Here is a 13,006-nt window from a genome sequence, read left to right on the forward strand (position 1 = left end):
CCCCAGAGCGCCTCGCCCTCTGTCCAGACCCTACATGCGGCATCTACGCAGTTCTGGGCTGTGCCCTCTTCCCTTTCCCCCACACGCCATTCCCTGAGACCTTCTACACCTCGTCACAGGCTGGTGACTTTCAAAGCCACAAATCTATCCCATATGTCCAACTTCCTAATAGTCCCATTCGGGCACCCACCTTAGCACAGCGTAACCAAGTTAAAGTCCACCAACACCCCTCCCTGCCCATCAGCTGTGAGGACGGCTGGATGCTCAAACCATCCCTCTCTCCACCTTGTCCCTCTTCCCAAATCCTGTCCGTTCTACTGCTAAACATCTCCCGAATCGGTCTACTCTCCAGCCCCACAGCTACCACCCCGATCAGGCCGCATCCTGTCACAACTGGATTTCTGGATTTTTCCTCCTAACTGGCACCCCCCTTCCCCTGTCCAGTCTGACCCTGCAGTCATTCCCAAATCTCAGATCTGATCTTATTATTCCCTGGGTGTAACCCCATCAATAATTCCTGGGTGTGCTTAGAATAAACTTCAGAGTTTGTTACATGGCTCACAACCCTGCATGATCTCGATCCTGCAATCTCTCTCCAGTACTACCACCCGTACCCCATTTCCCCCATGCACGTGCACGCACACACATGCACACACATGCACACTTCACTTATACTAAACATTTTCTATTTCCCCAAATACTGCTTTTCACTGTTCCCTCTGCCTGGAATATTCTCTATCCAGCCCCACCCCAACCTCAGCCACCTTCTATCCAACTCATGCTTCAGATTTCAGGATATAGCTCACCTCCTCCAGGAAGTCCTCCCTGAATCATCTGCTATGGGCATCTACGGTGACCTAGGCCATCTTTATGAGGATTGGGTCGACCACAGTCAGTTACAGGCACTGGTCAGCTGTCTGTCTCCCTCACTGGTCTGTGAGCACGGGGACCAGGCATTTGCTACTGTTTTCCATCACCTAGCACAATGCTGGATCTGAGTAGACACTCAACACACTGAAGGAAACCATCATATGTCACCCCAAAATATGCTTCTTTGACTTAAAAGTTATTCTGAGCCACAGGCAATGAAGAAGCAGCAAACACATGGCAAGCTCCCTCTAGCCTCCTTTACTGTCTGAGGGTAGGACATAAATTCTCCTCTTACTCAAGACACTCAGCTGCACCAGAGGCCTCCGCAAGCAGAATATTCTCAACAGTCCACAGCCCTCGTATGCCTGGGACCACCTTCCTGCGTCCTGTCCCTTCTCTGCAGATGCAGATGCCACGTAAGCCAGAGTTCTACGACAGCGTTTCGAGTTACCCTTCGCTTGGGCTTCTCCCCCGTGATGCAAACTGCATGAGTTAATCAGCTGTTGTTCTTCTGTTAATCCGTCTCTGTGTTAGGGTGTCCGGGCTGAAAGCCTGACACGGGCAGGGGTGAAGGTCTGCCTCCTCCTCAGCGTATTTCTGAATGAGTGAATGGGACCTGCTTTCTGGGTACTCACTAGTTTATCAGGATATACTGCATCTGCAACCATGGTCTTCTACCCAGATAGTTGGTCAAGATTAAAAGGAATGCATAATTAATATGGTATTTTTTATTTGAAAAAAAATCACCATCAGCATTTACCAAAATAAATTCTATTTTTAAATTATCACAGAGGAGATGCCATTTATAGCAAAAATTGTCTTTTGGAAGAACATTCCTGGGCACTTGGACAGTCTTCCACCCCCTATGGCTCCATAGATGACCATTTCCAGCTTGACCCACCCACGATCCTGTCCATGTCCTCAGGAGACCTGGGACATTTTGCCCCAATGACTGGACCGGAGGCATCAGGACTGAACAGAAAAGTGGCCTCTTGAGGCCTTGACTCCTGTTTTTCCAGCTGCAGTGCTCGACATCATGTTTCCTTATATCCCAGCTGTTTGCTGTGACACACTCACGAGCAGAATCGCCTTTTCCTGACGTGATGCTCTGAACTGAAGCTAACCCCACATGCTATGTGGCATCCCTTCCCACACCCACCAAGACAACTGAGAACTTGCCGTGGCAGCGCTCAGTGCTTTCTCCCAGCAAGGAGCAGCCTACAGAGCTACTTTACAAAATCACCAGAAATCTGCAATTTTCCCTGTTCACCTTGTCGATCAAGCCTTTAAAGAGGTAACGCTGTGTGGAGAATACAGAGTTGTAGTCGTATAGATCTGAGTTTGTTCTGGACGGTTGACCTAACCTGTCTGGGATTCAGCTTTCTCTCTCATCTGAAAGAACCGACTTCATAAGGTTGCTAGAAGGATCACATGAGATCACATACCTAAAACAGCTCACAATAAACATTGGTACCTTCCTCCTCTTCCCCCATATCCTGGAGATTCAATAAAGTCAGGCCCAAGGAAAGGCACCCATGCTCAAGCACAGATTAGCAAACAATGCTTCCTAATGGTCAAGGCTCCAAGCCATGCTCTAAACAAACTCTGAGGAAATCCCTTCTCCCAGCAACTAAATGACTGAGCAGAGAAACCATAGCGGGTCTGCGTGTCCATCAGAGGGAGGGCCCCTGGATGAGCTCAGAAATCCAGGTGGCGTTGGCCAAGAGATGAAGGCCACAAAGTCATGGCGGCCTCATTCCAACGCAGAGTAGGGAGAGCACTTTGTGTTGAGCCACAAGTAGGGTGGCCATCCTAGGTCTCCTGAGACCCTCCTGTTTTCATCCGAAAAGTTCCGTGTCTTGGTCACTGTGCCCAAGACAGTGAGACCCCTGGTTGGTGAGCATCCAACAGTTTCTCGTTGTAGGAAAGTGGGGGCCCCACCTGGGTCTCCAGGGCTCTCTGACCTCCCCTCTGGCACCTCACCCTAGCCAGGTTTAGGGCTCTGTGACTCGCACGCATGGTTGCACACATGTGAGTCACCTAGGCATCACCCCCAGAGCCTGTGACTTACTTCTTGTGACATGGGACCTGGGCAGGTAGTTTCAAAGCACCTCAGGTGATTTTAAAGCAGAGCCAGGGTTGAGGACAGCTGGGTACATTCTTTGCGAAAGTATTATTTCCACGCTCATCCTTCAGAAACTTTAAAATGGCCTTTGAATATTAAAAGGGAGATTTAAGAATATAAAACAACCTCTTTTCACACGTGTAAGCAAAACTAGAATGTGCTTAGGAATGGAAAACGCTAACACTCACAGTGAGACTGCCCAGCGGCTGAGTTAAGAATGAATACACTAAAAAGGGCTTTTGAGGAAAGCTTTGTCTCCAACAAAGATCCTAGGGTTGTATTCTGAATTATTATGTCCCTTCAAAGTCGTTACTATATGAAGACAAGCCGTAAAACCTGTTTTAATGATGCTGCCGCTATGGAAACATAAATTTATTAGAGAGAAATTGCCCTTGGAGACCGAGGTAGGTTTATTAAAATGTCTTGGTCTTGAATGGTGAAGAAATTTTGGTCTTTGGATGCAGATGTAACCTCTGGAATCAATAAAATACAGGAACGTTGGGAACCAAGTCCAGTGAGTTGGTAGTCAGTCGGACAGGGAGCTCTCATCGTGGGTGTGAGGGCCGGTGTTTCCCCGGGGCTCTTGCTACTAAAGACTATGGCCCTTGGTGACTAGTGCTCTAGCCGGCACAAGGCACAGGCTCAGTGGCTGGACGAAACGACATGCTGTGACAGCGATCCCAAGTGGCCTTGAAGGTCATTCTCAGAGAGGAGAGGAGAAGTGGCTGGAGAAATACTGGCCTCCCTGGAAGAATTTTCCAGGTGGGTACTGCTGGTGCCATATGTTTGTTACAAAGACCACTTCAGTTCTTCCCAAAGATGTTTGGATCATAGGGGAGTGACCCATAGCAAAGTCATGGTAGCTCCAAGAGATGATGGTGGCCTCTTTGGAGCTTTCACTAAGGAACATTCTTCACGGTGAACAACCCAAAATGTCGGCCTGACCCATGGCTGTGCAGGCTCAACACCATAACTGCTAGCACGTGGGGAACGGGGCTAGACTCCCATTAGCAGGGTGAGGAGAAGGATATACAACACCAGAATTTGTTATGTTAGTTGTGTCACAAAGAGAAGTACAACAGTTGTAGGGTCCAGGGGCCTCTGGTAATTATGACCCGCACACTTTCCCCCAAAAAAGCAGACCTGGCTGGGAAGGTAAGGGGCCATCAAGAAAATGGCGGGGTGAGAGGGAACTCAAGAAGAGGTCATGATAAACCAGTGGCCACTTGTCGTGGTGGGGGAGCCCTTCAACAGGAACTCAACACTCGAATCCAGCGACCAGGATGCCTCCCCTGCGTCCTCAGAGGAAACGGCCCAAGTTCAGCCCTCCAACTACCTTTCCATTTGTACGTCCATCACTGTCCAACCTCTTTTTGGTCACAGCCTTTACCTGCGTTAGTACATTCGTTACGTCACACCTCATGAACCTTAACGCACTTTGCCTCTTTGAGACGACTTTGCACCTTTTGGTCTGTTATGAACTAACCTTGTTTATTATGAATTTCACTCTTATCTCCCTGTTTCCCAAGTTTATGGAGGTCAGGAGATACACCTAGCCACGATATTCTGACAACGCTGGAAGTGACTGGAAGTGTCTCACGTGAAAAAACAACGCTTTTGTAAAGAAAAATCCATTCATTCATTCATGCAATGAATTCTGATATTGCCAGGTACGTTTCTTAACGCTGGCAATTCCATGGTGAATAAAACAGATCAAGTCCAAAACCTCACAGGGCTTATGTTCTAGTTGAAAAAAAACAAACACAAGAGAAAATGAATAGTTACATAAAGTAATTTCATATGGTGGTAAAAAGAAAGTGAAATTAGAAACTCCTACTAAAATGTTTGTTTGTGGGGCCCCTGGGGGACTCAGTCGGTTGAGCATCTGACTCTTGATTTCAGCTCGAGTCATGATCTCAGGGTCGTGGGATCAAGCCCTGCGTTGGGCTCCGCTCTGAGCCTGAAGCCTGCTTGGGATTCTCCCTCTCCCTCTAATGTAACATAACGTAACGTAACGTAACGTAACGTAACGTAACGTAACGTAACGTAACGTAACATAAAAAATAAAATAAAAAAATAAAATAAAATAAATAATTAAAAAAATAAAGTAAAAAGTAAAGTAAAATAAAATAAATAAAATAAAATAAAATAAAATAAAAAATAAAAAAATAAAGTAAAGGAAAAAGTAAAGTAAAATTAAATTAAATTAAATTAAAAAAATAAAGTAAAAAGTAAAATAAATAAAATAAAATAAAATAAATAATTAAAAAAATAAAGTAAAAAGTAAAGTAAAATTAAATTAAATTAAATTAAACAAAATAAAAAAATAAAAAAATAAAGTAAAAAGTAATGTAAAATAAAATAAAATAAAATAAAAAATAAAAAATAAAGTAAAGTAAAAAAGTAAAAAGTAAAATAAATAAAATAAAATAAAATAAAATAAAAAATAAAAAAATAAAGTAAAGGAAAGGAAAAAGTAAAGTAAAATAAAATTAAATTAAACAAAATAAAAAAATAAAAAATAAAGTAAAAAGTAATGTAAAATAAAATAAAATAAAATAAAAAATAAAAAAATAAAGTAAAGTAAAAAGTAAAATAAATAAAATAAAATAAAATAAAAAAATAAAGTAAAGGAAAAAGTAAAATAAAATAAAATAAAAGTAAACAAAATAAAAAAAAATAAAGTAAAAAGTAATGTAAAATAAAATAAAAAAATAAAGTAAAAAGTAAAATAAATAAAATAAATAAAATAAAAAATAAAAAAATAAAGTAAAGGAAAAAGTAAAGTAAAATAAAATAAAATAAAAGTAAAGTAAAGTAAAAAAGAAGCGTTCTCTAGTAAATAAGGGACCCAGAACGGTTGGAACTGTCGTTGTTACGGGAGGAGGATAAAGCGAGGGGCCCGCTCACGAGGACACAGAACACCTGAGGTCCCCGTTTCCAGGCCCTCTGCAGCAGGAGACGCCCCTGCTGGGAAGGGGCCCCGCCCAGCGTGCCGGCCCCATGTCGAGGCTCCACGTGCCCTCGGCGGCCCCGGCCGGGCCCCCTGATGACTCAGCCGCTCGGCGGTTCCCCCGAGGTCATCCCCACACGCAGCGCTGGCTGTCATTCTTGCGGCAGAAGTCGGTTCTCTTCAGTCCGGAGAGGAGACGGCACAGGCCCGCAAAGGTCGGGTCAAGGTCACAGAAGCGCCCGTCGTGGATTGGTGCCCCGGTCTGCGGACTTCAGACCCCATCCCACGGGGCCCCGTGGCTCCGCCTCTGGAATCCACGAGGAGAGTCGACTGCGAGCCACTCCTTCTGTTGGCCCAGAACAGCCTCCTCCTGCCGGTCCGTCCGCTACCTCCTGGCTCGCGCAGGACCCCCCGACGCGCGTCCGTCCTGCCGGGAACGCGCGCCCCTGTTTTCGCTCCTGTCTCCCTGGCGCCTTGTATTGTGGTCGAGGGCGCAAAGGCACTTTAGTGGCCGTGCTCACCTCGTCATTTTTGCGCACTTCCTTATCCTGCTTATTAGGGATAACAATCAACACCCATGGGGCACCTGCAGCGCTCAGCCGGTTGAGCCTCCCACTTCGGCTCGGGTGGTGATCTCGCGGTTCGTGGGTTCGAGCCCCGCGTCGGGCTCTGTGCTGACGGCTCGGAGCCTGGCGCCTGCTTCGGATTCTGTGTCTCCCTCTCTCTCCCTGCCCCTCCCCCGCTTGTGTGCACTCTCTCTCTCTCAAAAGTAAATAGACAGTAAAAAAAAATCTTTTTTAAATAATCGACACCCCTTGTTGAGGCTTGACGAGGGGCAGACGCTCTGCCAAGCCCTGGACACGCATCGTTTCACATAAGCCTCACGCCTGCCCTATGACGCTGCTGTTTGCATCCCTGTCTTGGCCATCGGGGACACTGAGGCTCAGAGAGCCATCCAGCTGGCGCGTGCTGCTGTGGGGACGCACACCCAGGCCTCGTGACGGTGGAGTCTGCGCCCTGAACCAGTGGATCCCACCCGGTGGTGTTCTGCTGAGTGCTGCATGGACTGTGCTGATTCCCACGGAGTAAATGCTCCCATCCACGTCAGCTGACGTCAGAGCGACGTCACTGAAGCCGGAGCTTTGAAAAGCAGCACATCTAGGAAGAGCCCGCCCCCCACGCCACCCCGTAAGATGCGGACGCGGCCCGGGACATGGAACCTTCCGACCCCGGGCTGACCGCATAGCTGTCCCCCTCTCCCGTCTTGAAGTAGGAACCCGGACGAAGAGCCGAGCTGACACACGACGTCCCAAACGCGCTTCCGTTTTCCCGCGGTGCCCTGACTGGTCCGTGGCCGCGGTCCAGGACGCATTTGCACAAATCACCCAGCCCGGAGCCGGGAGGGGCCGCCAAGGGCCCCCGGAGCCAGTTCCTGCTCTGGATAAACGCCTTGCCCCTCCCGGCCAGTGTCGGTGTCGTGGTTTAGGGGTCCGAACGAGCACGACCCGGGGTGTGGATGTCTGCCTGGGTCAGCACAGGGCGCGGACACCCGGAAAGAGCAAGTCAGAGAAGAAAGCGTGGAAATGAGGCCCAGTGGCCAGGAGCGTGGGCTCTGGCATCACAGACACCGGGCCAGGGTCGGGCCAGGGTTCCCCACCGCACCTGGCAGGGGTCGTGAGAGCTCGGGCGGTTTACCTGGGCCTCCTACACCTCGTGTCCTTGTCTATAAAATGAAGATACTGATAATATCGTCCCCACAGAGTTATGAGAAATCCATACGTTAATATATATAAAGCTCTTAGCACAGCGCCTGACATATAAAAATGCTCCATGGAGAATAGCTCTTGTTGGCGAGGACGCGGAGAAAGGGGGACCCTCCTGCACTGTTGGTGGGAAGGCCAGCTGGTGCAGCCGCTCTGGAAGACAGTATGGAGGTTCCTCGAAAAACTAAAAATAGAACTACCCTACGACCCAGCAACTGCACTACTAGGCATTTATCCACGGGATACAGGGGTGCTGTTTCGAAGGGACACATGCACCCCAACTGTCGACAATAGCCAAAGTATGGAAAGAGCCCAGATGTCCACCGATGGATGAATGGATAAAGAAGATGCGGTATATATACAATAGAATATTACTCAGCAATCAAAAAGAATGAATTCCTGCCATTTGCAACTACGCGCATGGAACTGGAGGGGATTATGCCAAGTGAAATTAGTCAGAGAAAGACAAATATCACAGGACTTCGCTCAGATGTGGACTTTAAGAAACAAATGAACAAAGAAAGAAAAGAGGCAAAGCAAACTACAGAGCACACACGGCTGGTCACGAGGGGCGGGTGTGCAGACACAGATGCTGGGGACGAAGGAGGGCCCTCGTGATGCAACAAAGAGCAGCTCTGTGCGTGATGAGCTCCTGCTCTAGGAAATGCTGAGGCTCAGGTATCAAGAGTATGAGACAGACACTGTGCAGTGAGAGCAGGACGGGTGTCGGGGCAGCAAAGTCAACAGTAGGCGTTTTGGGCAAACACCCTGATCTGAGCTCTGCGTTCTAGAAGGACGGCCCTGGGACGCTAGAAGAGTGTATTAGACCAGAGAGGAGGAGATCCGCTAAACGCAAACGAGTGACAGCAGAGGCGTGCACCAGGGGCGGACGGGGGCCTCCGGGGGGCGCACGAGCCCGGCGGTGCTAACGGTGAGGGCAGTCAGTGGGGAGCGGGATTCCAGTCTCTGGTGTGGCAGCCAGCGTGGTGGGGAGGCCGGTGGGGGGCACACAAAGGCGGAGGAGAAAAGAACATGGTAGGTGGGGCGGGCGGGCGGGCGGGGATGTGGGCCCAGAATTCTGGAAGCCCTGGTTCCTATCTCCCGCGGCCGGCCTCCCGTGGCTTCCCCGCAGGAGTCAGGCTTTCACCAGAACTGATCTAAATCTCAATAGAGACCGAGTCCTGAAAAACTAGCAGAAGGATATAAGGGTCTTTGTGTGAGTAGCTAAGGGGGTGACCGCGGCAGCTCCTGGCAAGATAGGAAACGGCCGCGGAGAAATTAAAAGGCAGGAGCGTTCCAGACGCGCGGCAGAACTCTCACGACGGCAGTCAACAGCGCAGGCAGGCAAAGGCATTCGGGGAGCGAGGTTCCATCCTGGGATGCGGTTTTTCCCACAAAATAAATTAGTTTTCCATTATTGTGCATATGAGAAGATTGTGAAAATGGCCAGAACTGGAAAGATGGAGAAAACCGTAAAACCGCTTCGGACAAACATTGTAGCTCTTAACGTCTTAGAGTTTTTCTTGCCTCCCGGGCTGTTTCTACGACGGGTACTGCCTCACTGTGGCGACAGCCCTCTCTGTACGGTCGACCGTGTGCACACGTGAGACCTTCACGCTTGCGTTTTCACGTGTAAACCGTGAAACTATGAGGAAAGCATTTTGCGACAATAATCAGGATAATCCGTGCGACAGAAAAACTAGCCTTAACATGGGCTATTTCAATACAGAAGAACTTATCAAACTACAAGAGGTAAGCGTCAAAAACACGATGGGGGAGGGGAAGCTGAGCGACAAATAGCTTGAGACAAGCATCCCACCCCGTCCCTTACCCTCTCCCTTGTGCTAAGATTGCTGTTGGATTAAAATATGCTTTTAAACCCAATACAAAGACTAAAGCAAATATAACTGAGTATTCATCCAACTTCTGGAGGGAAGGGACTATTTCTTTCCTAAACTGAGACTCGGTAGAATAAATCAAATGTAAGCTACAAACGATTAATACCCTCCCTCCTTTGAGAACTCAACCAGATCAAGAGGAAAATCACTCAGCCCTTCATGAAAAAAATGGCAACGAGTATCAACGGTCAAAAGAGAAATACGGCCACTGAACAAATGGAAAATGGTGGGACTCCAGGAATAATCAAAGAAATGTAAACTAAACATAACGTAACCCTATTTTTTTTTAGCCCACGAGATTAACAAGCTTTAAAGACTGTGCTCTGTAAGCCACCGGGAGAGGCTGGTTGGGCTGTGGTAAGAACCAGTCACAAAAAGGCAGTGGCTGAAAACACGGCTGATAAACTCTGTATGTAAACGGCCAGATGGAAAATATGTGAGGCTTTGTGACCCACAGGGTCTCTGTGACAACTATTCAACTCTGTCACTGCAGCAAAACAGCGGCCACAGATAACCCATGAACGAGCGGGCAAGCTGTGTCCCAGGCAAACCTCATTTAAAGAACAGGTAGCGAGCCAGATTTGGACTGCAGGCCGTGGCTTACCAACCTCAGGCTCAAAACGGACTTATTTGTCCCTCCTGCTCCATGACTTTGCAGGTGGGCAGGGCCATTCTGGTCCCTCCAGCCACTCGGGGGTCTGAGCCTCTGGGGGGGCTCCAAATTCACTTCTGCTTCCATAATTACTTCAGCGGGGGATTCTAGAAAGTCACACACAGGCTATTCGATGCCCCAACCCAGGAACGACGTACTCACTCCCGCTCACGGGCCAGAACTAGCTGTCGGGTCCTGCCCCACGACCAGGGGGGCAGGAAGGTCAGGTCTGCGCCCCACCGGAGCTGGTCACCCGTCAGCTGCACTAACCATCGCCTCCCCTGGTGCTTGTGAGGACGCGGGGAGAGGCAGCCCAGACCCGCCGGGGGCGGTGGGTCGGGGCGGGGGGTGCTGATGCAGGAAATGAAAAGACAGGACAGACAGTCGCACTGGAGCCGCAGGGAGACGACAAGTACCTTCGCAGCGTCTGGGCACTGGCGCTCCGTGTCAGCCAGGCCGTGGCCACACGTGACAAAGCCTCGTGCCACGGACGTCAGAGGGAGACAGCAGCAGGCGCCCGGGTCTTCGGGGAGTGCATCTTCCAGTTCTCGCGTCCATTCCCCCAGTTGGGGGTCTCCCGTCACACGTGGAATGAATTTTCCGAAGCTCCCTTCTGCCGTCCGCGAGGCATACAGGTTGCTGCGGTCTCTGTCGAATAGGACATTGGCGTCGAGTTCTCCCTCTGCAATGAAATGTAGATTTTTTTCCATTTAGAGCCGGGCCCCTCGTTTCCAAATGCTGAATAGGATGGCACTTTAAAAAGAATTCCAGATGGTTAAATTAGGAGACTGACAGTTAAGGGGGTGGGGGGGGGGAAGAGCAGCCCAAGATTACTCACAGATCCCGAAGCCTTTTAATTTGGCTATGAATGAAAAATGCGTTTCTGTTTAAGTGGAACTTAAGTGCAACTTTTCATACTTGGTTCTGAAACCACTGTTGGGCATTTTATGGGCCCCGGCTGTGTCTAGAAAGGTTCTTCTGACAAATCCAAATTCTCCACCCCAAGATAAAGGTATCACAAGCTTCCTGGGAGTGAAGAGGAAACACGGCGGAGGGTAAGACTGGGCCCTGGATGGAGCCGGAGACAGATACTGATGGGGGTTCCCATTCAGGGGATGGAGTTCCCGGGTCTGTTCTTCATGTTGAAGAGCTTCATGTTCTGAGCTTCATGTTGACACAAGGCCACATCTGAGGGAAACTATAACGCAAAACATCAAGGCCTGTGGCTCAGACGCAGAAATAAAAAAGATGAAGCACAGATTCAGAGGAAACTTAGTATTTATTTAATGTTTTTCCTTATATAACAAGAAGGCTGGAGGTAGATGGTTTGGTGACACTGATCCAGTAGCTTTAAGATCCGAGGGCTAAAAGTCTCAGATGTTCTTGGCCATTCCTCATGAACCCAAAATAACTGCCGCAACCCCAGCCATCACATCTGCATTCCAGGCCAAAAAAAAAAAAAAAAAAGCACAGCAGCTGAATCTGTTCTTCAGTGGACAGGAGAGCTCTTCACAGAGAACAAAATGAAGGGTGGCCAATATGATTGATTGATGAACGACTCCACTGTCCGAGGAGGAAATTGCGTCTTCCTGTGTGGCAGGACTAGCGATCACCGCCTGTTGTTTCCCGTCTTCTTTCCTAGGGTGAGGTTTTATCGCGTTTACGCCCTACGGCAGGTATCCTGTGCTCCCTGGAAGCAGTGACACAGACAGAGGCCGGGGCAGTGAAGGGCACGTCTGGAGGTGGTGAGACCCAGTTCTGGTGAGCAGGTCAAGGGCGTCATCAGGAGCAGAGCTTTGTCTGCCGGTCTGCTGTGCTGCTCTCGCAGGCGGGCCCCTCACCCCAGGTACAGGGGATTAACATACGGCCTCGGGAGAGCCGTTCTCTCGCCCCCGCGGGGTTCCCAGGTGGGAAGATGGGGGGCCGAGGCCAGAAAGGAGGTGGCGGGGGGACAGGGGCTGGCCGTTTAATGGGGACCGAGCTTCAGGCTCGCAGGATGAAGCGGTCAGGAGACGAGGCTCGACAGTGAGGGCACGTTCCCGTTAAGTGAGATGTGAACGTACCTGATTCTTTTCACAGAACTGAGTGGGGTCCTGTCGTCGACAGCTGGGAGGGTCCTGACTCCAGAGGGAACGAGGGGGAAGGGGAGGAGGAGGCCTGCCGTAGAGACGGCAGGCGGGAAGATGACGGGGCACCGAGGCCCCCGCTGCGGCTGCCTGGGCGGGCCCTCCCAGAGGCCAGCCCTGTGACACGAGGGATCACTCAACAAGGGAGGCCAGAACGCGGGGCCAGGCCAGGGCCTAGCTCAGGAGGAGTCAGAGCCACCTCCTCGTCCCAGAGGCCTCGGAGGCAGGAGCCTCAACGTCCCCTCCAGAGCAGGCAGCAGTCACCACACATGGTGATGGGACGAGAAGGTGCATCCCACCCGCAGCCCATCAGCAGACCCCCAGCTCCTCCTGCAATCGGCCCTTGGGGCAGCTGCGTATAGGACGTTTCCGTGCTCGAGTTTCGTCTGTAAACGTTAAAACACGGTCATTCTCGGGGCGCCTGGGTGGCTTCGTCGCGTTAAGTGACCGACTCCTGATTTGGGCTCAGGCCATGGTCTTGTGAGTTCGTGAGTTCGAGCCCCGCATCGGGCTCTGTGTTGACAACAGGGTCTCCTTGGGATTCTACCAATAAATAAATAAACTAACTGTAAATGTTTTTTATTCTCAAGGTAGTTAGCATACAGTGTCGTCCTGGCTT

The 13,006-nt window shown here is 49.8% G+C and overlaps 1 protein-coding gene across 3 annotated transcripts in view; it reads right to left on the bottom strand.

Moving 5' to 3' along the window:
* LOC128772680 (uncharacterized) overlaps positions 1–13,006 on the bottom strand; it is a 70,249-nt gene that overhangs the window by 20,114 nt on the left and 37,129 nt on the right. For 2 of the 3 annotated variants that reach the window (XM_053888602.1, XM_053888603.1), the window contains exon 3: positions 10,315–10,943. In XM_053888602.1, coding sequence (XP_053744577.1) covers positions 10,420–10,943 — 524 coding nt within the window. In that variant the 3' untranslated portion in view covers positions 10,315–10,419. Of the gene's footprint in view, positions 1–10,314; positions 10,944–13,006 lie in introns of those variants that run through there. The other variant, XR_008416829.1, reaches the window with a different exon arrangement.

The sequence above is a fragment of the Panthera pardus genome, unplaced genomic scaffold (genome assembly GCF_024362965.1).
Source record: "Panthera pardus isolate Hobbes unplaced genomic scaffold, ASM2436296v1 HiC_scaffold_23, whole genome shotgun sequence".
In the NCBI taxonomy this organism is placed as follows: Eukaryota; Metazoa; Chordata; class Mammalia; order Carnivora; family Felidae; genus Panthera; species Panthera pardus.